This window comes from Coregonus clupeaformis, unplaced genomic scaffold, assembly GCF_020615455.1.
Source record: "Coregonus clupeaformis isolate EN_2021a unplaced genomic scaffold, ASM2061545v1 scaf0072, whole genome shotgun sequence".
In the NCBI taxonomy this organism is placed as follows: Eukaryota; Metazoa; Chordata; class Actinopteri; order Salmoniformes; family Salmonidae; genus Coregonus; species Coregonus clupeaformis.
Window position 1 is genome coordinate 637,908 of NW_025533527.1, and position 23,867 is coordinate 661,774.

Sequence of the window (23,867 nt, forward strand, 5' to 3'; positions counted from 1 at the left end):
TTTCTTTCTCTAACAACCTCTCTTTTTCTCTCTAACAACCTCGCTTTTGCTCTCTAATAATCTCTCTAACAAACTCTTTCACTCTCTAACAATCTATTTTTGTCTCAAACAACCTCTCCTTCTCTCTCTAACATCTCTCTTTCTCTCTTGAACAACCTCTCTTTCTCTCTCTAACAACCTCTCTTTTTCTCTCCCATGACTCTCAACCTTTCTCTGCCCACTCTCTCTTGTGCCCCTCTCTTAACCTTAATTATATTTCTCTCTCCTTCTCTCATCTTCCCTCTCCCTCTCTTAATATCCCCTTTACATCTAGACAGAAACCTGTCTTCTTCATACCGTCTTTTGTTTATAGCTGATATACACTACTAGTCAAAAGTTTGGACACACCTACTCATTCAAGGGTTTTTCTTTATTTTCACTATTTTTTACATTGTAGAATAATAGTGAAGACATCAAAACTATGAAACAACACATATGGAATCACGTAGTAACCAAAAAAGTATTAAACAAATCAAAATATATTTTATATTTGAGATTCTTCAAATAGCCACCCTTTGCATTGATGACAGCTTTGCACACTCTTGGCATTCTCTCAACCAGCTTCATGAGGTAGTCACCTGGAATGCATTTCAATTAACAGGTGTGCCTTCTTAAAAGTTAATTTGTGGAATTTCTTTCTTTCTTAATGCATTTGAGCCAATCAGTTGTGTTGTGACAAGGTAGGGGGGGTATACAGAAGATAGCCCTATTTGGTAAAATACCAAGTCCATATTATGGCAAGAACAGCTCAAATAAGCAAAGAGAAACCCTTTGAAAGTTTATTCAAGTGCAGTCGCAAAAACCATCAAGCGCTATGATGAAACTGGCTCTCATGAGGACCGCCACAGGAATGGAAGACCCAGAGTTACCTCTGCTGCAGAGGATACGTTCATTAGAGTTACCAGCCTCAGAAATTGCTGCCCAAATAAATGCTTCAGAGTTCAAGTAACAGACACATCTCAACATCAACTGTTCAGAGGAGACTGTGTGAATCAGGCCTTCATGGTCGAATTGCTGCAAAGAAACCACTACTAAAGGACACCAATAAGAAGAAGAGACCTGATTGGGCCAAGAAACACGAGCAATGGACATTATACCAGTGGAAATGTGTCCTTTGGTCTAGAGTCCAAATTGGAGATTTTTGGTTCCAACTGCCGTGTCTTTGTGAGACGCGGTGTTGGTGAACGGAGGATCTCTGCATGTGTAGTTCCCACCGTAAAGCATGGAGGAGGAGGTGTTGGGGTGTGGGGGTGCTTTGTTGGTGACACTGTCTGTGATTTAGTTACACTTAACCAGCATGGCTACCACAGCATTCTGCAGCAATACGCCATCCCATCTGGTTTGAGCTTAGTGGGACTATAATTTGTTTTTTCAACAGCACAATGACCCAACACACCTCCAGGCTGTGTAAGGGCTATTTTACCAAGAAGGAGAGTGATGGAGTGCTGCATCAGATGACCTGGCCTCCACAATCCCCCGACCTCAACCCAATTGAGATGGTTTGGGATGAGTTGGACCACAGAGTGAAGAAAAAGCAGCCAACAAGTGCTCAGCATATGTGGGAACTCCTTCAAGACTGTTGGAAAAGCATTCCAGGTGAAGCTGGTTGAGAGAATGCCAAGAGTGTGCAAAGCTGTCATAAAGGCAAAGGGTGGCTATTTGAAGAATCTCAAATATAAAATATATTTTGATTTGTTTAACACTTGTTTGGTTACTACATGATTCCATATATGTTATTTCATAGTTTGGATGTCTTCACTATTATTCTACAATGTAGAAAATAGTAAAAATAAAGAACAACCCTTGAATGAGTAGGTGTGTCCAAACCTTTGACTGGTACTGTAGGTATGTGACAGGACTTCGGCAGGAAAATGATTTTCTCCAATTAGCAGGCCGTTACATGACTGAATGGGAATGGATCGTTCACAGTGTAGGCTGTCCAGTTCCACAGAATTAAACACAACACAAGAAGGGCTCACTGTCTCACACACATTACTACACACAATGAAGGAGGATTTGTTTGGCATGGTCCCTGGGAGGGTAAATGTGTTGACTTGACTGTGGTTAGTTGTCTCTGTAATGACCTTGTCCAAGTGCCACATACTGAGGCGTGTGCACTTGCTGTAGCTGACTACTAGAGGTTTCTCACTTATGGTGTAGCAACGGCCTTGTGGAACCTGCTCCTTATGGTGTAGCAACTACCCTGTGGAACCTGCTCCTTATGGTGTAGCAACTGCCTTGTGAGACCTGCTCCTTATGGTGTAGCAACGGCCTTGTGAGACCTGCTCCTTATGGTGTAGCAACTGCCTTGTGAGACCTGCTCCTTATGGTGTAGCAACTGCCTTGTGAGACCTGCTCCTTATGGTGTAGCAACTGCCTTGTGAGACCTGCTCCTTATGGTGTAGCAATTGCCTTGTGGAACCTGCTCCTTATGGTGTAGCAACTGCCCTTTGGAACCTTCTCCTTATGGTGTAGCAACTACCCTGTGGAACCTTCTCCTTATGGTATAGCAACTACCCTGTGGAACCTGCTCCTTATGGTATAGCAACTGCCTTGTGGAACCTGCTCCTTATGGTATAGCAACTGCCTTGTGGAACCTGCTCCTTATGGTGTAGCAACGGCCTTGTGGAACCTGCTCCTTATGGTGTAGCAACGGCCTTGTGAGACCTGCTCCTTATGGTGTAGCAACTGCCTTGTGAGACCTGCTCCTTATGGTGTAGCAACTGCCTTGTGAGACCTGCTCCTTATGGTGTAGCAATTGCCTTGTGGAACCTGCTCCTTATGGTGTAGCAACTGCCCTTTGGAACCTTCTCCTTATGGTGTAGCAACTACCCTGTGGAACCTGCTCCTTATGGTATAGCAACTACCCTGTGGAACCTGCTCCTTATGGTGTAGCAACTGCCTTGTGGAACCTGCTCCTTATAGTGTAGCAACTGCCTTGTGGAACCTGCTCCTTATGGTGTAGCAACTGCCCTGTGGAATCTGCTCCTTATGGTGTAGCAACTGCCTTGTGGAACCTGCTCCTTATGGTGTAGCAACTGCCTTGTGGAACCTGCTCCTTATGGTGTAGCAACTGCCTTGTGAGACCTGCTCCTTATGGTGTAGCAATTGCCTTGTGGAACCTGCTCCTTATGGTGTAGCAACTGCCCTTTGGAACCTTCTCCTTATGGTGTAGCAACTACCCTGTGGAACCTTCTCCTTATGGTATAGCAACTGCCCTGTGGAACCTGCTCCTTACACTTACAGATGTCGGATCTTAATTTGACCAGTTTGTCACAGCAGAAAAATAATAATGAATTATTGTGTGGATTATAATTAATGGGAATGTTTCTAGGCGTTAATACATTTTTAGTTAGGGTAAATCAAGTTTGACATTTTAAAGTGGAATTTACACAAACTTTAAAAGTATTTTTAAACATCGAATACACAAGTTCCATTTCCTGCTGTGCATTATTCATCTAAATTCTGGTTTAGGATTAAACCATTTTTCAATTGTACAACACACTGTCACTGCTACTGTTGATTGGCTATGATGGTTATAAAGACTGTTCCACTTCTCAGTCAATTAGCTTTTCTTTTTTCTTTTTTTTATCCAAAAGCCGCTTTTAAAAAGTTTAAATCCATTTGTTTGCCCAAAGTGACTCTTCTAAGAACATTAAGTCCACTGTGGTGTTTCATCTTTCAGGTATATCTTTCCCCTTGTTTGCACAGATGAGATTTCTCAGCCTCTTTCAACAAGTAGATAAATGTTGCTGGGAAACTTTGGAAATACGGCGGAAATTATGTTTGTTATCACCTCTGGATATTATGCCCAGCGGCATACAGAGGAGCTGTGGGATACAGGGAGGGGTGTTGCGGTGTTTGTGACTCAATGGGTCCAGTGTAATAGCGCCGTATTGTTGTCAAATCACAGCCCATCTCAGGGGTCCCTCTCTTTCACTCCAATAGAGGGCCTGTTTAAATATTTTATGCCAATAACCGCCATCTAGCCTATCACGCCTCCATCCCAAGCCAAGCGTCAGCCAGAGGACGGGGGTTTAATAAGAAGATAATGAATGATTAATTGAAAGGATATCAATCGTGTCTGCATCCGTGTAGAGCTTCAACAATGCCCAACGTGCTGTCTCCAGACGGTCGTCAAGGGCAACATACTGAGGCGTGTGCACTTGGACAAAGTCATTCCAGAGACTTCCCTATATCTGCTGTTACAGTGGGTAGGTAGTAGGAAAGAGGAACATCTTGTTCCATTCTACCACACCTCTATTAGAGAATCAGATGATCCTACTCAGAGTTACCATAATGTCTGTTAGTGGATGTGTAAAACTTCAGTTTAAACACTCAGATCTTTACGTTTGTTGAATAGAGCCAGTGATAAGATTCAATTAGACGTTAGATGTTTGTATTATAGTTCTCAACCCAAATGTCACTTTCCTCTTCATTAGGGCTGTATTGACGAACACAGGGAGTCTCATTAGGGGTTGGACAGGTCTTGTTTTCAGTTCTTCTCTGATCACTGACTAAGACATTAATCAGGATAAGACCAGAGGAGTCTATGTCATTGATTAAGTAATCCAGTTAGGATGCAGATCGGCAGGACCACAGGCCAATCCTCGTCTGGCTCTCACTACAGAAATATAGCATAAGGAATGCCTTCTCAAGGAGCTTTACATTTCACTACATCAGTGTTTTTTAATTTTAATTTTTTAATTTCTGTTAACAAAACATAAAGTCAAAAATACAACAGAAAATATATATACAGTGTGTGCGAATGTAGTAAATTATGGAGGTAAGGCAATAAATAGAACATAGTGCAAAATAGTTACAATTTCGTATTAACACTGGAATGATAGATGTGCAAAAGATGATGTGCAAATAGAGATACTGGGGTGCAAATTAGCAAAATAAATAACAATATGGGGATGAGGTAGTTGGATGGGCTAATTACAGATGGGCTGTGTACAGGTGCAGTGATCGGTAAGCTGCTCTGACAACTGATGCCTAAAGTTAGTGAGGTAGATAAGAGTCTCCAGCTTCAGAGATTTTTGCAGTTCATTCCAGTCATTGGCAGCAGAGAATTGGAAGGAATGGCGGCCAAATGAGGTGTTGGCTTTGGGGATGACCAGTGAGATATACCTGCTGGAGCGCAGACTACGGGTGGGTGTTGCTATGGTGACCAGTGAGCTACGATAAGACAGGGATTTGCCTAGCAGTGATTTATAGATGACCTGGAGCCAGTGGGTTTGGCGACGAATATGTAGTGAGGACCAGGCAACAAGAGCGTACGGGTCACAATGGTGGGTAGTATATGGGGCTTTGGTGACAAAACGGATGGCACTGTGATAGACTACATCCAATTTGCTGAGTAGAGTGTTGGAGGCTATTTTGTAAATGACATCGCCGAAGTCAAGGATCGGTAGGATAGTCCGTTTTACGAGGGCATGTTTGGCAGCATGAGTGAAGGAGGCTTTGTTGCGAAATAGGAAGCCGATTCTAGATTTAACTTTGGATTGGAGATGCTTAATGTGAGTCTGGAAGGAGAGTTTACAGTCTAACCAGACACCTAGGTATTTGTAGTTGTCCACATACTCTAGGTCAGACCCGCCGAGAGTAGTGATTCTAGTCGGGTGGGCGGGTGCAAGCAGCGTTCGGTTGAAGAGCATGCATTTAGTTTTACTAGTGTTTAAGAGCAGTTGGAGGCTACGGAAGGAGTGTTGTATGGCGTTGAAGCTCGTTTGGGCTGTTATTGTAGATTTATCGGTGGTGACAGTGTTTCCTAGCCTCAGTGCAGTGGGCATTTGGGAGGACGTGCTCTTATTCTCCATGGACTTTACAGTGTCCCAAAACTTTTTGGAGTTAGTGCTACAGGATGTAAATTTCTGTTTGAAAAAGCTAGCCTTTGCTTTCCTAACTGATTGTGTATATTGGTTCCTGACTTCCCTGAAAAGTTGCATATCGCGGGGGCTGTTAGATGCTAATGCAGTACGCCACAGGATGTTTTTGTGCTGATCAAGGGCAGTCAAGTCTGAGGAGAACCAGGGGCTATATCTGTTCTTAGTTCTGAATTTTTTTAGTGGGGCATGGTTATTTAAGATTGAGAGGAAAGCACTTTTAAAGAACAACCAGGCATCCTCTACTGACGGAATGAAGTCAATATCCATCCAGGATACCCAGGCCAGGTCATTTAGAAAGGCCTGCTTGCTAAAGTGTTTTAGGGAGCGTTTGACAGTGATGAGGGGTGGTCGTTTGACCGCGGACCCATTACGGACGCAGGCAATAAGGCAGTGATCGCTGAGATCCTGGTTGAAGACAGCGGAGGTGTATTTAGAGGGTAAATTTGTCAGGATGATATCTATGAGGGTGCCCATGTTTACAGATTTTGGGTTGTACCTGGTAGGTTCGTTGATCATTTGTTTGAGATTGAGGGCATCTAGTTTAGATTGTAGGTTGGCCGCGGTGTTAAGCATATCCCAGTTTAGGTCACCAAGCAGTACGAACTCTGAGGATAGATGGGGGGCGATCAGTTCACATATGGTGTCCAGGCCACAGCTCGGGGCTGAGGGGGGTCTGTAGCAAGCGGCAACAGTGAGAGACTTATTTCTGGAAAGGTGGATTTTTAGAAGTAGAAGCTCAAACTGTTTTGGCACAGACCTGGATAGTATGATAGAGCTCTGCAGGCTATCTCTACAGTAGATTGCAACCCCACCCCCTTTGGCAGTTCTATCTAGATGGAAAATGTTGTAGTTGGGGATGGAAATTACTGAATTTTTGGTGGCCTTCCTAAGCCAGGATTCAGACACTGCTATAACATCAGTGTTGGCTGAGTGTGCTAACGCAGTGAATAACTCAAACTTAGGGAGGAGGCTTCTGATGTTAACATGCGAGAAACCAAGGCTTTTGCGATTACAGAAGTCAACAAATGATAACGCCTGGGGAGCAGGAGTGATACTGGGGGCTACAGGGCCTGGGTTAACCTCTAGATCACCAGAGGAACAGAGGAGGAGTAGAATAAGGATACGGATAAAGGCTTTAAGAACTGGTCTTCTAGTGCGTTGGGTACAGAGAAAAAAAAGGGGCAGATTTCCGGACGTTGTAGAATAGATTCAGGGCATTATGTACAGACAAGGATATGGAAGGATACGAGTACAGTGGAGGTAAACCTAAGCGTTGGGTAACGATGAAAGAGATAGCATCGCTGGAGGCACTGATTGAGTATGGGGGGTGGGACAAAGGAGCTGTCTAAGGCAGGTTGAGCTGGGCTGGGGGCTCTACATTGAAATAGTACAATAAGAAATAACCGAAACAGCAAAAAAACTATAAAGAAACTGGCTATTTAGAAAAAAAACACGAACGCACTGCTACGCCATCTTGGATCAAGTGTGTGTGTTTGTTTGTTAAAACGTACGCACTGAAGATTAGTGGTTTGCTGGACAAAAAGCCAACCTCCTGTCAATGACTCGCTATGCCCCCAAATCATTAATTTTTTTATATTCTAATTTTCATATTCTGAAAACGGGTCAACTCCTCTAGCCAAAGCACGGATTATGTTATGTTTTGGTTCCCACTGATGTGTGTTTTGTATTTACTTGAGCTTTTCAGCTCAGTGCCCTGCTGAAGGGGAGGGTTATAGCCCGTAGAAGTGTATCAAAGTGTGAATTTAGTAGACCTAGGCTACTCACGCTTTGGGCAGCTGCCATTTTAATCCATTTAAATCAGTGAACACCACTTGGAGGCCCGTTGTCAGCCTGCAATAAAGCCGTCAAAATGTCCTTTTGAAGGTACTTTATCAATGTTTGTTATTTCTTTGCGCACATGTGAAAAACAGGTTTGCCCTCATTGGTCCAAGGTGTCTCTGCCCCTCACCTTCCTTTCCCTCTCATGTCTGCCTGTCGTTGTTTACATCATTCTGAAATTAATTAGGCATTTTATGGGTCGTTTACAGGCAGCCGAATGGCTTGTCCTTCTTGCCTTGTGAAGGACTTGTCAGGGGACATAAAATACACATGCTCTACCAGGGCACAGTATCCACTGGTCTTCCCCCCCCGCCTTCCTGTTTATGATCGCCTCTCTGAGTGTCAAGACCGATTAATCAAGCATCTACCTCCCCGACCCAGCTCACCTTGACCAGCTCACCGTCCCTCACACCAGCCCTGCGGGAGGGATAGGATAGGAGCTAACGCTAACAGACAGAGACACACTGCTCTGCTCCCTTTTAACTACATACATCTCAGTGCTGTGATCAACATCGAGCTAGCAGCCATGCTAACAGACACAGTCTGACACAGCAGGACAGGTTAGCGTTCCAGGCAGGCTAGCAGACACAGACAGGTTACACATAGCAACATGCCATAACCCATGAGTTACAGGTGTAGTGTTCTGTTCATTCATGCCTGCAGACAGTGACACTTATGTTGTGCACTGGCTAATAGGTAGGTAGCGTTAACTGGGAATGCAGAGTAAATGTCAGACATGGATTCTGTTGTAGTCACTGTAGCTCACAGCCCCCCACCACATGTCAGGATCAAGGGTTAACGTGCAAACATAACTCCTACTCTTTGGGCAAAAGCAAACATGTCTAATTGACTGGTTATACAAACAGACTCCAGCCCACATCAAAACATTATACACACATAGTACCATGTACTACCTGACACAGATTTGCCATCTATGGCATAGTGAAAAAGTATGCACCTCTGGTTAAGACAGCATTGTTAAGGTCTAAGTCACATACAAGTGGGATTCCTTGTGAAAATCATTGCAACAGCATTTGTATAATTCATATACTGTATAGCCTATAGGCTTGGGTGATATACACATTTTCACAAGGTCACGCATTCTGCTTGTATCCACAGCACTAGCTTGTGAGTTGGTCATCTCGTATAGTGTAAGTGCACCCAGTATCCATACAGGGAGCGTCCTCTGCTTTCTCTCTGTTTATCATACTGTTGTGTGATTCAGGTGTGTTTCCTGTGTGTGTTTACCAATTCACTGGCTGAGCTTATTTTTTGGAGGCCGGGGTGTGGGTTTACTGAAATGTGCCTTTGAATATAGACCACAACACCACACCCGTTGGCATTTCTGTCTTTTCTGTAGATGTTATAACCATGTATTGCTACCACTATATCATCAAAGGTATTGTCTAAGTGAGTTTCAGAGATAGTCAGTATATGAATGTCATCTGTTACTAGCAAGTTATCAATTTCATGAACCTTGTTTCTTAGGCTACATATGTGACTCGTTTCAGGAAACTAGGTGTATGTCGCGTGTCACTACTTCACAGGAGAGCCAATTGAACGTAAACTTTTTTTAAAAATCAAAATGTGTTTTTTGGCAGAAATGCCTTCTAGAACATGTGAACTTTCATGTGCCTTAATAGCAAACTTGTATGCAATCTGTAAGTACAAATAAAATTGTTACATTATGAGCCTAGTTGGTTTAGCCACAGAAAAAGACAGCAACCTTCCCGCTAGCCATGATTGGCTGAGATAATGAGTGGGCTGGACATACCAAGAGATCGAGTTTTGAAATCAGTGGAATTAGAGTATGATAGCTAAGGAGATGGAGAAAATACCGGTCTCCGGATTACATCTTCAAACTAAGGACATCCATGGCATCCGTGACAGAGAGGGAGAAGCTTTCATCCATATACAGTGGGGAAAAAAAGTATTTAGTCAGCCACCAATTGTGCAAGTTCTCCCACTTAAAAAGATGAGAGAGGCCTGTAATTTTCATCACAGGTACACGTCAACTATGACAGACAAAATGAGAAAAAAAATTCCAGAAAATCACATTGTAGGATTTGTAATGAATTTATTTGCAAATTATGGTGGAAAATAAGTATTTGGTCAATAACAAAAGTTTCTCAATACTTTGTTATATACCCTTTGTTGGCAATGACACAGGTCAAACATTTTCTGTAAGTCTTCACAAGGTTTTCACACACTGTTGCTGGTATATTGGACCATTCCTGCATGCAGATCTCCTCTAGAGCAGTGATGTTTTGGGGCTGTCGCTGGGCAACACAGACTTTCAACTCCCTCCAAAGATTTTCTATGGGGTTGAGATCTGGAGACTGGCTAGGCCACTCCAGGACCTTGAAATGCTTCTTACGAAGCCACTCCTTCGTTGCCCGGGCAGTGTGTTTGGGATCATTGTCATGTTGAAAGACCCAGCCACGTTTCATATTCAATGCCCTTGCTGATGGAAGGAGGTTTTCACTCAAAATCTCACAAAACATGGCCCCATTCATTCTTTCCTTTACACGGATCAGTCGTCCTGGTCCCTTTGCAGAAAAACAGCCCCAAAGCATGATGTTTCCACCCCCAAGCTTCACAGTAGGTATGGTGTTCTTTGGATGCAATTCAGCATTCTTTGTCCTCCAAACACGACGAGTTGAGTTTTTACCAAAAAGTTATATTTTGGTTTCATCTGACCATATGACATTCTCCCAATCCTCTTCTGGATCATCCAAATGCACTCTAGCAAACTTCAGACGGGCCTGGACATGTACTGGCTTAAGCAGGGGGACACGTCTGGCACTGCAGGATTTGAGTCCCTGGCGGCGTAGTGTGTTACTGATGGTAGGCTTTGTTACTTTGGTCCCAGCTCTCTGCAGGTCATTCACTAGGTCCCCCGCGTGGTTCTGGGATTTTTGCTCACCGTTCTTGTGATCATTTTGACCCCACGGGGTGAGATCTTGCGTGGAGCCCCAGATCGAGGGAGATTATCAGTGGTCTTGTATGTCTTCCATTTCCTAATAATTGCTCCCACAGTTGATTTCTTCAAACCAAGCTGCTTACCTATTGCAGATTCAGTCTTCCCAGCCTGGTGCAGGTCTACAATTTTGTTTCTGGTGTCCTTTGACAGCTCTTTGGTCTTGGCCATAGTGGAGTTTGGAGTGTGACTGTTTGAGGTTGTGGACAGGTGTCTTTTAAACTGATAACAAGTTCAAACAGGTGCCATTAATACAGGTAACGAGTGGAGGACAGAGGAGCCTCTTAAAGAAGAAGTTACAGGTCTGTGAGAGCCAGAAATCTTGCTTATTTGTAGGTGACCAAATACTTATTTTCCACCATAATTTGAAAATAAATTCATAAAAAATCCTACAATGTGATTTTCTGGATTTTTTTCTCAATTTGTCTGTCATAGTTGACGTGTACCTATGATGAAAATTACAGGCCTCTCTCATCTTTTTAAGTGGGAGAACTTGCACAATTGGTGGCTGACTAAATACTTTTTTTCCCCACTGTACAGTGGCTTGCGAAAGTATTCACCCCCTTGGCATTTTTCCTATTTTGTTGCCTTACAACCTGGAATTTAAATAGATTCTGACCAGTTTCCCAGTCCCTGCTGATGAAAAACATGGGGATGGTGTTCTCTGGGTGATGAGAGGTGTTGGGTTTGCGCCAGACATAGCGTTTTCCTTGATGGCCAAAAAGCTCAATTTTAGTCTCATCTGACCATAGTACCTTCTTCCATATGTTTGGGGAGTCTCCCACATGGTTTTTGGCGAACATCAAACGTGTTTGCTTATTTTTTCTTTAAGCAATGGCTTTTTTCTGGCCACTCTTCCGTAAAGCCCAGCTCTGTGGAGTGTACGGCTTAAAGTGGTCCTATGGACAGATACTCCAGTCTCCGCTGTGGAGCTTTGCAGCTCCTTCAGGGTTATCTTTGGTCTCTTTGTTGCCTCTCTGATTAATGCCCTCCTTGCCTGGTCTGTGAGTTTTGGTGGGCGGCCCTCTCTTGGCAGGTTTGTTGTGGTGCCATATTCTTTCCATTTTTTTAATAATGGATTTAATGGTGCTCCGTGGGATATTCAACATTTCTGATATTTTTTTATAACCCAACCCTGATCTGTACTTCTCAACAACTTTGTCCCTGACCTGTTTGGAGAGCTCCTTGGTCTTCATGGTGCCGCTTGCTTGGTGGTGCCCCTTGCTTAGTGGTGTTGCAGACTCTGGGGCCTTTCAGAACAGGTGTATATATACTGAGATCATGTGACAGATCATGTGACACTTAGATTGCACACAAGTGGACTTTATTTAACTAATTATGTGACTTCTGAAGGTAATTGGTTGCACCAGATCTTATTTAGGGACAACATAGCAAAGGGGGTGAATACATATGCACGCACCACTTTTCCGTAATTAATTTTTTTGTATTTTTTGAAACAAGTTATTTTTTTCATTCCACTTCACCAATTTGGACTATTTTGTGTATGTCCATTACGTGAAATGCAAATAAAAACCCATTTAAATTACAGGTTGTAATGCAACAAAATAGGAAAAACTCCAAGGGGGATGAATACTTTTGCAAGGCACTGTATACGGGTAAGATAGTTTAGCTAGATACATTTTCAGATATTACATGTTTCTGATTTTGTCAGAAAGTCGTTTTCGTTTCAAGTTAAAGTGTACTGTTAGCTAGCTAGCTAACGTTATGTGTATGATCTGTGTAGTAATATTATTCATATCGCAGAGCCATTTGTTTAGCTAGTTATAGCCTAATTTTTGCTAGCTAACATTGAACCTGGTTGGTTAGCTACCTGCAGATTCATGCAGGGTAGTAATGTCATGAGTTGGTATTATGGTTCATTGTTTAGCTAGCTAACTAGCTACATGTCTTAACAAAAGACTCCACTATGCAAGTAACCATTTCAATAGAATGTTCATGTTGTCAATGCGACAACTGTTGATAGGCGTAGCTGGGAAATTCGCTCTGGCTATCTATTCCGATATCAGAGCTCTCTCGTCTGAGTGTGCCAGAGCACAGAAAACGGACGAATTTACAAACCCTCAACATATTCATGAATATGGCTGGTGTATTTATTTGTATTTGTATTTATTATAGATCCCCATTAGCTGCTGCCAAGGCAGCACCTACTCTTCCTGGGGTCCAGCAAAATTAAGGCAGTTATACATTTTTAAAACATTACAATACATTCATAACAGATTTCACAACATATTAAGTGTGTGCCTTCAGGCCACTACTCCACTACCACATATCTATAACACAAAATCCATGTGTACGTGTGTATAGTGCGTATGTTATCGTGTGTTTGTATGCATGTGTCTATGTTTGTGTTGCTTCACAGTCCCGCTGTTCCATAAAGTGTATTCTTATCTGTTTTTTAAATCCCATAGTCTGTTCTTGATTTGGGGACTGTGAAGAGACCTCTGGTGGCATGTCTTGTGGGGTATCCATGCGTGTCCGAGCTGTATGCCAGTAATTCAAACAGACAGCTCGGCGCATTCAACATGTCAATACCTCTCACAAATACAAGTAGTGATGAAGTCAATCTTTCCTCCACTTTGAGCCAGGAGAGATTGACAGTGTCGGTAAACGTTGGCAAAAAAGCGTAATTAAATTGTTGCCAGCAGCACAATTGCAGTAACCAACACTATGGATAACATAAAAACAGCATAACCAGCTCTGCTAGTGCGAGTAAAATGGTCAGAGTGAGCTGTTCTCTCATTTGTGTCTGGAAGGAGCTAGAAAGCTAGCCAACATTAGCCAGTTAGCTTGGGTGCTTGACTGCTGTTGTTAGGACAGAACGCTCGGATCAACCCTACTCCTCGGCCAGAGCGTCCAGTGTGCGCTCTGAACGTTCCGAGAGCGAAACGCTCTGAATTTCCGAATGGACAATCTGACAGCGTGCTGAGTTTATGGGCGGGGCTATAGCTTAAGAGGGTGTGAACGATGCTGAATGGGTGTAGACAGAGAAGAGTGAAGAAGAAGAAGAAGAAGTGAAGAGCGCTCCAGTGGGTGTACCAAAACATTCAAAGGCCATTTTCTCAAAAGCAGAATTACTTTCCCATTGTTCCTCAACTGTAGTGTATGATATACCATTTTCTAGCTCTGAGTCTCTACTTTTATCCAATGAAAAAAAACACAATTTCAAATTTTGCTACATAAGACCGAATCGAGCCGGTCGGTCACACAAATGTTAATGTGGGCTATTTTTAGCACTTTTCTGTTTTGATTGTTTTACTGGGAGGCTTATCAGAAGTAGACATGACAGTCATATTTATGTTTGAGCTGCGAACAGCGAACTTCCTACTAGGGCACACCACCGCAGTGCTAACAGTATAACTCTGGTTGGTTAATAGACACATGATTACGGTATACAATAGCTATCGGATCAACAGAGGCATTCAGGGGATTTAGAGGGACATAAATTAGGTTACTTTCAATATGACTTGCAATGATGATGTAATGGTCCTATAGACTGCTGCACAAACCTCATTGCTACGGTACTATTTTGAATAGGGTATTGTTGCGTAGGCTTACGTTTTTTAAGTAATGTAAAAAAAAGACTGAGCGGTAGGTCTCTGCTTGCATTTTGACTCGGAGAGTGATCTTGACTCAGAAAAGGTTGGTAATCACTGATGTTGTAAATCTGCAAGATAATAACTTGAAATCCTTCCTGCAACTCATTATAGATTCTACCAACAAAAGGGTTGATGATCTCATTAGGGTTGTAATGGACTTTAAACACAGTATGGATTTTACGCAGTAGGAGGTGGATGAGCTAAAGGACGCAAATGTCACCAGCCTGGCTGCATTCAAATTAATCTCAGATGATTTTGCTAAATTCCAAACAACACTAGACAACCTCTCTTCCAAAGGCGATTACCTGGAAAATCAATCCATGCGAAACAAAATTGTATTGATTTGAATCAGACATTAAAACTGAAACTTGGCATGACGCAAAAATCAAGGCAAGGATACTCCTGGCAGAACACCCTAAACTGGACCCTAAACTCATTGAGATGGAGAGGGCGCACAGGAATGGCACTTGTTTTCCTGATGGACGGCCCAGATCTATACTGGGGAGACTGCCCAGGTACAAAGACAAGGAGGAGATTCTCAAGTGAGCCAAGTGCCTGAAGGGAACTAAGTTCTTCATCAATCAAGACTTCTCCATAAAGGTACGCCTCAAAAGGAACTGCTGCCATGACTCATTGAAGAACGAAACAGGGGCAACATCACATACCTGAAGTATGACAGCTGGTTGTTATAGAAAACGTTTGGTTGAGGTTATTACTGCCAAAAGAGGGTCAACCAGTTAATATATCCAAGGGTTTACATACTTTTTTCAACCTACACTGTGAATGTATAAATGATGTATTCAATATAGACAAGAAAAACCAATAATTTGTGTGTTATTAGTTTAAGCACACTGTGTTTGTCTATTGTTGTGACTTAGATGAAGATCAGATCACATTTTATGACCAATTTATGCAGAAATCCAGGTAATTCCAAAGGGTTCACATACTTTTTCTTGCCACTGTATATCCCCTAATCTACACGCCCACAAGCGTGACCAGTTCATCTGCCACCCTTATTGATAATATTTGTACGCATTTTTTGAATAGTGTGGTTAAAACAGCTATACATTATACTGACATTTCTAACCACTTTCCAAATTCCCCTTCTAGTTGGCAGCTGGAAATGAACAGGTGGGAATGGATAGTAACATTAAATGTAGAATATTTAACTAAAGTAATTCTGAGCGCTTTAAGATGTTGGTTGATGATATTTCATAGGAAACATGTGGAGTTCGCTTACCAGCTATCTCACATCCTTCAATTCTGTATTTTACCACTGCTTCCCCTTAGTCAGACCTAGTAAGAGCGCACCAGATGGGTTCTGGAAACCTTGGTTTACAACCGGTCTAAAACTAATCCTCAGTAAAGAAATAGTGGAAGAACAAATTTACCCATCTACCAGAATCCCTTAAACAATATAAGTCAACTTGGAAAGTCATCAATCATCTGTTGAATAAGAAAAAAACTTCTACAGCTATCCCATCTCAATTTAATGTTGGAAATAAGACCTATAGAGATCCTGATGTTATCTCATGTGAATTTAGTAAAGTTTTTGTGAATGTGCGTTCCTCTCTTTCAAAGAAAATCTAGAACATTGATGGACTGCCCATGACTGCATGGCCAAGTACGACTCCAACACCATCATTACGTTTGCCGACAACACAACAGTGGTAGGCCTGATCACTGACAACGATGAGACAGCCTATAGGGAGGAGGTCAGAGACCTGGCCGTGTGGTGCCAGGATAACAACCTCTCCCTCAACGTGATCAAGACAAAGGAGATGATTGTGGACTACAGGAAAAGGAGGACCGAGCACGCCCCCATTCTCAACGACAGGGCTGTAGTGGAGCAGGTTGAGAGCTTCACGTTCCTTGGTGTCCACATCACCAACAAACTATCATGGTCCAAACACACCAAGACAGTCGTGAAGAGGGCACGACAAAGCCTATTCCCACTCAGGAGACTGAAAAGATTTGGCATGGGTCCTCAGATCCTCAAAAAGTTATACAGCTGCACAATCGAGAGCATCCTGACTGGTTGCATCACCGCCTGGAATGGCAACTGTTCGGCCTCCGACTGCAAGGCACTACAGAGGGTAGTGCATACGGCCTAGTACATCACTGGGGCCAAGCTTCCTGCCATCCAGGACCTCTATACCAGGCGGTGTCAGAGGAAGGCCACCCTAGTCATAGACTGTTCTCTCTGCTACCGCACGGCAAGCGGTACCGGAGCGCCAAGTCTAGGACAGCTTCTGCCCCCAAGCCTAAGACTCCAGAACAGCTAATCAAATGGCTACCCAGACTATTTGCATTGTCCCTCCCACCCCCTCTTTTTACGCTGCTGCTACTCTCTGTTTATTATCTATGCAAAGTCACTTTACCTCTACCTACATGTACATATTACCTCAATTACCTCGACTAACCTGTGCCTCCGCACATTGACTCTGTACCGGTACCCCCTGTATATGGCATGTAAGTAAGGTATACACCACTTGTGTTCGGCACATGTGACAAATACAATTTGATTTAATTAGAAAGCCCTTGGATTACATTAAGGGACATTCCTCTTTGCTTCCGTTTGATCCACCTGATATACAGTAATGGAGGTGATGGCGGTAATTGGTAACTTAAAGATATCAGCAGCAAATCATGATGAGATTGGTGCCTCTGGTGAAATCAATGTCTTCCTCGATTATTGAGCCTCTGCTTTCCCCTCTCTCCCTCTGTAACATGTAATCATATTTTCAAGTTTAGAAGTCAGAACACATCAGTCCCCCCTTTTGAACATTAACCCCATACTGTTCAACATTATATCAACTTGGAAATTACTTATAAACAAAAAAAATTAACATGAACAAAAAATAAAACATGATTAACATTCACAGTACATTATTAGGTTTACACTGCCGAGACTTATGGTCTCTGATCTATAATTACACTATGCACACTGATTTCCATTTCAACTAATAATGACATTTCAGCTGGAGCTTTTGACTTCCTCCATTTCAGCTGGAGCTTTTGACTTCCTCCATTTCAGCTGGAGCTTTTTACTTCCTCCATTTCAGCTAGAGCTTTTTACTTCCTCCATTTCAGCTGGAGCTTTTTACTTCCTCCATTTCAGCTGGAGCTTTTGATTTTCTCAATTTCCTCCTCCTGCTTCCTGAGAGAGTGATAGCACAATACTTAAAAAGCAAAAAGAAACACAAAACATAAGAAGTCTTAATTATATATGCAAAGAAAAACCAAAGTTTGATAACATGACGATTCCCACGCTCTTCGCCTGACTCTATGCCTTCGGGATACTTTTTCTGCTGGGTTCCACAAAAATGATGGCCCTAAAAAACCTCCTCATGCTTTCACCCAGTCTTCCCCGTCAGGCAACAGGTTCCAAAAGGTGTTCCCAAGCCATGTCATTTTCACTTCGCTCCCCATCTCCTTCCTCCTCCATGGCCACCCGATATACCCTTGCGTTGGCCTTATTCAACTTTACCTAATCTTGAGGTAACTCAGCACTGTATATATACGTTTCAACGTCAATGCCCTCAGAAGATGATATCCCAAAAATGCTACCAAAGTAACCCCTGCTACTCCTAACACTGCCCATGACGCATACTTCAGAATCCCCTAATTTGCGCTATTGTCCCGTTCCATGCTGTTACTATAGCATCCTTCAAGCGTTCTACCTTCTTTAACAAACCCCTCACTGAAAGTTGACAATAATGTCTGAAATGACAACGCTATCTCTGCTACTCCCACCCTGATCTGGGTATGTGTGACGTTCAATTTAACTTCATAGTAGTCTCTATATTGTGCACAGTTAGCTGTCCTACCTCTCCTACGAGCGATCCCCTGTATCACTATACACAGAGGAGTGGTATCATTCCCCAGAGACTCTATTACCCACTTCCTTAATTTATGAGCCACACAGATCTCCACCCCAGTCACATTCCATTCCGCTCTCCCAATTCCCTATAACATTAATGCCTTGGTTTTTGGGACTCCACAGAATACACTGATGTTGGTCCTGCCAGACTCTGCAGTTATCACCCTTATGCAAACATCCTGTCTCCAACACAGGCCCCGTATGTACCTTGCCTCCGGCCACAAATACATTCGCACATAAATCCTTCCATCTAACCCATAACACATTAGTCACTACTAAAACATGCTCAAGTCAATTAGTCAATCTCCAACAATCCCTCCTCTGGAACAATGATCACTCTCATGTTCCACGACACCTAGAAAACATATTGACTTGAACAGGGAAGAGAGAAAATACATGTTTAATAATTTCACACCACCCTTGATGCGAATAAGACTGGGGAAAGAACCGTCCATCCGTTGTGTTCTAAGCCAATGGGATGCTAGTCTCCATGCCAGTCTCTGTCCATCCGTTGTGTTCAAAGCCAATGGGATGCTAGTCTCCATCATCCTCGGGTGTCAAAACTAGACACAGACTATGAGCCTTGTATATAATTAATTATACTGTATCCTCCAGCAAGCCATATGTATTGATATGCTTTAACATTAGGATTCTGATGACATGGTAAAACGAAACCCCTACTATCAATGTCCCCATCGTGGTTAGACCAAGCTATCATCTAGTGGGTTCTCTAATAACCTCCCTCTCGGAGGACACAAGAAGGTCATGTTTCCTCGGAGGAAGCCCTCCCTAGACTCAATAGATTCGAGCAGTGCACCCTCCCCTTACTTTGTGCTCTCCTCACAGCTTAGAGCAGCGCCCTCTCTCTCTTTATCTCCTGTCCGAATCATAATTGAAACACTTGATACATTATCGAACCCAATTTCAGAATGACAGTCCTTCGTGCTTCACGTTGAGTCTATCACTCAAATTCAAGACCTTCAACTTAGCACACACCGACACGCTTAGAATGTACATTTACAGACAAGGAAAATATATAGACATTATGTACGGTCCCTGTTTTACTGTAGCGAGTGGCATGTTAATGACAGATTGGTATCGCAATGCATTTTAACCTAAATTACCATGAATTTCCAAGTGTGTAGACCTCCAACATCAACCTGATACCCCAAATAAACAGTTTAGGGCAAACCTAAATCAGTTTACAGGCACAGTTGAACACTTTTTTGGTTACTACATGATTCCATATGTGTTATTTCATAGTTTTGATGTCTTCAGTATTATTCTACAATGTAGAAAATAGTAAAAATAAAGACAAATCCTTGAATGAGTAGGTGTTCTAAAACTTTTGACCGGTAGTGTATATAAATTATATATTTTTGAATGTAGTTATCCCCCTTCCCGGAGAGTAGTTACGGTATCGGTACCTAGTAATTTGGTCACTGGACCTGATACCTTGTATTAGAAACAATACTGAAGCTTCTGCCAATTTACTACTTGAGTTTCCGGATGACCTAATGTCTTATTCAAATATTATTGTTGTTGACAACACATGTAAACAAAATTATTCACAGTTGTCTTCCTATTTCCACATGATCTGTCACGGTTCCCCCCGCCCCAATAGGGCATAAACCAACCTCTCTCCTTATCGCTACTGCTAATACACTCGAATCATGTTCAAACAACGTTTGAATATCTTTTTTATTTTCTAACCATGGATGAGGCTGTTCTCCAGAACTCACGGCAACTGCGGCTGGGACTTTCGTCCCTCTTACAGATCTCGCAGGGGAATACCCCCACTAGGGACCTATTCTACACTGTAGTGTCACTCATGGATCTCGCAGAGAACTAGCGCCACTCGGGACCTATCCTTATGGAACCTACCCTACACCATATATTTACATGGATCTCGTAGAGGAACATTTCTACTCGGGACCTGTCCTTAAAGGAACCCACCCTACACCACATATTTACGACCGGTCGTTACACAATGGGCCTGCTGAATAAACTCTGTATCCTATAATTGTTCAGCATACGATTCTCAACTCCCCAATGTGTCAGAATGAGTGGTAACAGGGGTAGGAACTGTGCCTACCTTGTTTTTGGTGCTGGCTCCTGCTCCACTGATTCGGACTCTGCAGTTCGACTGTAAATCGTAGTGAACCCTGCTCGCACCACCAACTATTAGATTATAAATAAACAGATTAAAAGTTACGGACAAGTAGTAAAGCTCAAACCAAGTTTATTCACCCACTGGGTCACAAAGACAAAGACATGTTTACACAAGCACTGGTATTTAAACCTTCCTCCTATGCTGAGTCTCCTCCTTACACATCTGGACAGCCAATACATCTATGTTGCTAGACAGGACTTTAGTGATGCCTGTTCTTTCTCACTTCATGTGACCTGACCTGACCTCGGCCCCCATTCCTCACTAATCCACAGCTATCCACCCTTATCAGTGACCACAACCATGTGATTACCTTTTTCCCTTACTTAGTAACATTCTAAGCCCCTGGCTCTTATCCAACCTCCATTGACCCCACCATATACATTCCTCCTATGTATAACCATTAACTTCGGGTGTATCAAGTATTTCAAATTACAACCCAACAACTGAAACCAGACTGTGGCCCTTCTCCTCTCCATAGGATACCTAATATCTAACAATAACATGTTCTGACAGTATTATCTCCAGCTCAGGGCTGCAGCTATGCATTTGGTTTGATAACTTGCTAGCTAAGTGGCTAGCTTGCAAGATCAAGAAATCGCACCTCTTGTGTGCACTGCCGGTAATACCGTATACCCTGGTGGTACAGGAACGGTATACAAAAATCTGGATACCGCCCAATAACTGTCATGCATAACTACTCTGATTTGCATAGAACAGTTGCTTACCCCCAAGCTAAAACAGGAACACTAAAAACAAAACCCCAATAACTAACTAACTTTATTGAAGCGGAAAAAGCTTGGGAAGGTGAATACGTTTTTCTGTGTGGGTGTACGTGCATGTTTTACGTGTCTGTCTTTGTGTCTATGTCTGTGTGCGTGCGTGTGTGTGTGTGTGTGTGTGTGTGCGTGTGTGTGTGCGTGTGTGTGTGCGTGTGTGTGTGTGTGCGTGTATACAGTCATAAACATGAGTGAGAGGTGTGTGTGTGTGTGTACCAGCTCTTCTCTGTACTGTGTGTCTGTGTGGTCCCTATCCAGCCAGGCCCTGCCTGTCGACACTATTGTTCCCACCCCGTCTCCGTTTGTGTTTGTTTTCTTCGGGGTGTTTGGAGCATACACCGATAAAGAGCCGCTCAGTGTCTGACTCACAGGCTTTGTTCATCTGCCACTTCCTCATTATTAAGTTTTCCTCCCTCCTCTCTTCCCCTCTGCCTCTTTCTCCCCCACCCTCCCTACTGTTTGTCACTTCTGGTCCCCTTCTCTCTTCCCTCCTCTCTCTCGCTCCCCCCCCCCCGTCTGTCTCTCTCTCCCTCCTTGTTCCCGTCTACAGCAGCTCATGCGGGAGCGACAGCAGATGGCCAGCCGTCCCTTTGCCTCGATTGCGGTGGCGCTGGATGTAGGCGTCGACCAGGAACAGGAAGAGCTGCTGCAGGGGCTGGTGGAGGTGGGTACCTTAATGCAGTTCATTAGCATATATTTTTCCATGGCAATAGTGACACCCTGGAATACAGGCACCAAGATCGCCCACAGCATTCAATGTTGTGTGTAGACACTGGAGCGTGGGTGTGAAAAAGCAGGGATTTTTCACGGCTTGAAATGCAAAACATATGTGGCCAACTCAAACAAGTACTGAAGGCATTGTGGGAAATCACACAACAAATAATATGCCCAGAGTTTAGCGTGGCCTTATCTGGAAAGGCTGGTTTGTTATGAAATATGGACATTCTGAAAAGCAATTCATTTTCTTGCTGTGTCCGCAATTGGTCCATGGGTTTCACATGTTCCTTTCCAGCACAGTTCCAGCAACTAAGGTGGATGCATAACCATGCCAATGCTAGTGTCAGTAGTATGAAAAGGGTATTACTAGTTTGCCTCCTATATATGACTTCCTGAATTGTGTTCCCACTCTCCCTCTATGGGTATTGGGTATGATCTGATAATCTACCTCTGAAAATCCTTAGTGGTTGTGTGCGTTCTCCAGGTCTCTGTTTCATAAATGATTTACTGGCGCTACCACAAATCTCTAACAGTTGCCGCGTGTCTGCCAGTCCGCATCCAGCTTTAGTGTAATTGATAGTGAGTTTAGGGGGACAAAGTATACTCTGAATGCATTATTTCTGTTATAGTAGACGCAGATTAGCGTTATTTTATTTTATAATTTTTTTCGCTTTTTTTGTTGTTGTAATTTTTACCCCCTTTTTCTCCCCAATTTCGTGATTACGATCTTGTCTCATCGCTGCAACTCCCCAACGGCCTCGGGAGAGGCGAAGGTCGAGTCATGCGTCCTCCAAAACATGACCCACCAAACTGCGCTTCTTAACACCCCCTCGCTTAACCCGGAAGCCAGCTGCACCAATGTGTCAGAGGAAACACAGTTCAGCTGACGAATGAAATCAGCCTGCAGGCACCTGGCCTGCCACAAGGAGTCGCTAGAGCGCGGTGAGCCAAGTAAAGCCCCCCCGGCCAAATTGTTTGCCGCCATATGGGACTCCCGGTCACGGCCGGTTGTGACACAGCCTGGGATTTAACCCCAGGCTGTAGTGATGCCGCGACACTGCACTGCAGTGCCTTAGTCCACTGCGTCACTCGGGAGGCCCAGGTTAGCGTTTTTTGACATTAATCTTGTTCTGGAGGCAGCTCTGCAGAGTGGTCACTAGCTGGCATAGCCAAGTCATAAAATCTGATTTTAAACCTAACCTTAACCACACTGTTACTGTGTTTTTAAGTACAGGTGTATTTTGGCCAAATCCATTAGGAAAAGGTGTACAGGAGGGCATTTCAAATGTTTAATCTGCATTTTGATAACCTTATTACATTTCAATTGTATGGAAAGTGGTGGAATATGATTAAATTCCCAAAAAATTGAGACTGGGCTGCAGGAAGGGCACACACACTAAATAAAGAATGACTGGAATTATTAGTGTAATTTATCTAATGAGGAGGTTGGCACATTTAGCCTTACCTGTCATCTGAACAGATGGATAACACAGTGGCTTAAGCCCTTTCTCAGTGGAGCAGTTAGCTAACGTCCGCTAAGTGGAGATGACATAATGCCTCACAGGTGAGGTGAGTAATGCCTCACACAACTCTTGTGAGATGGTGTGTTTCGTGGATTCCATCCCACACCAACCCCCTCGAAGAGAGTGTGTTGGAGGTGAATTATTCTCTTCAGAACAAGTGAGATGAACTTAAGTGTTTCTGATGTTCTCTTCAAACACAGCGTTTCAAAGAGATTCTCTTTCCTGAGAATCTTCAAAGAACCAGCTGCAATTATCGACATCCAATAAAAGTCAGGCGAATAAGTGACAGTCTGTTATTTACCCAGAGAAATACAACATTTTCATTACAAAACCTGCATCTGGATAAGATCAGCAAGACGGAGGTCATTGGAGGCACATATTGCTAACAGATGTAAAATAATCTGGATTTATTGGTTTAAAATCAGATGA

General features: G+C 43.1%; 1 protein-coding gene across 2 annotated transcripts in view; it reads left to right on the forward strand.

The window, feature by feature from the left end:
- The window catches only part of LOC121553711 (attractin-like protein 1), a 332,670-nt gene that overhangs the window by 264,875 nt on the left and 43,928 nt on the right, over nucleotides 1-23,867 (forward strand). For both annotated transcript variants that reach the window (XM_045213019.1, XM_041867035.2), the window contains one exon: nucleotides 21,749-21,862. In XM_045213019.1, coding sequence (XP_045068954.1) covers nucleotides 21,749-21,862 — 114 coding nt within the window. The remainder of the gene's footprint in view (nucleotides 1-21,748; nucleotides 21,863-23,867) is intronic.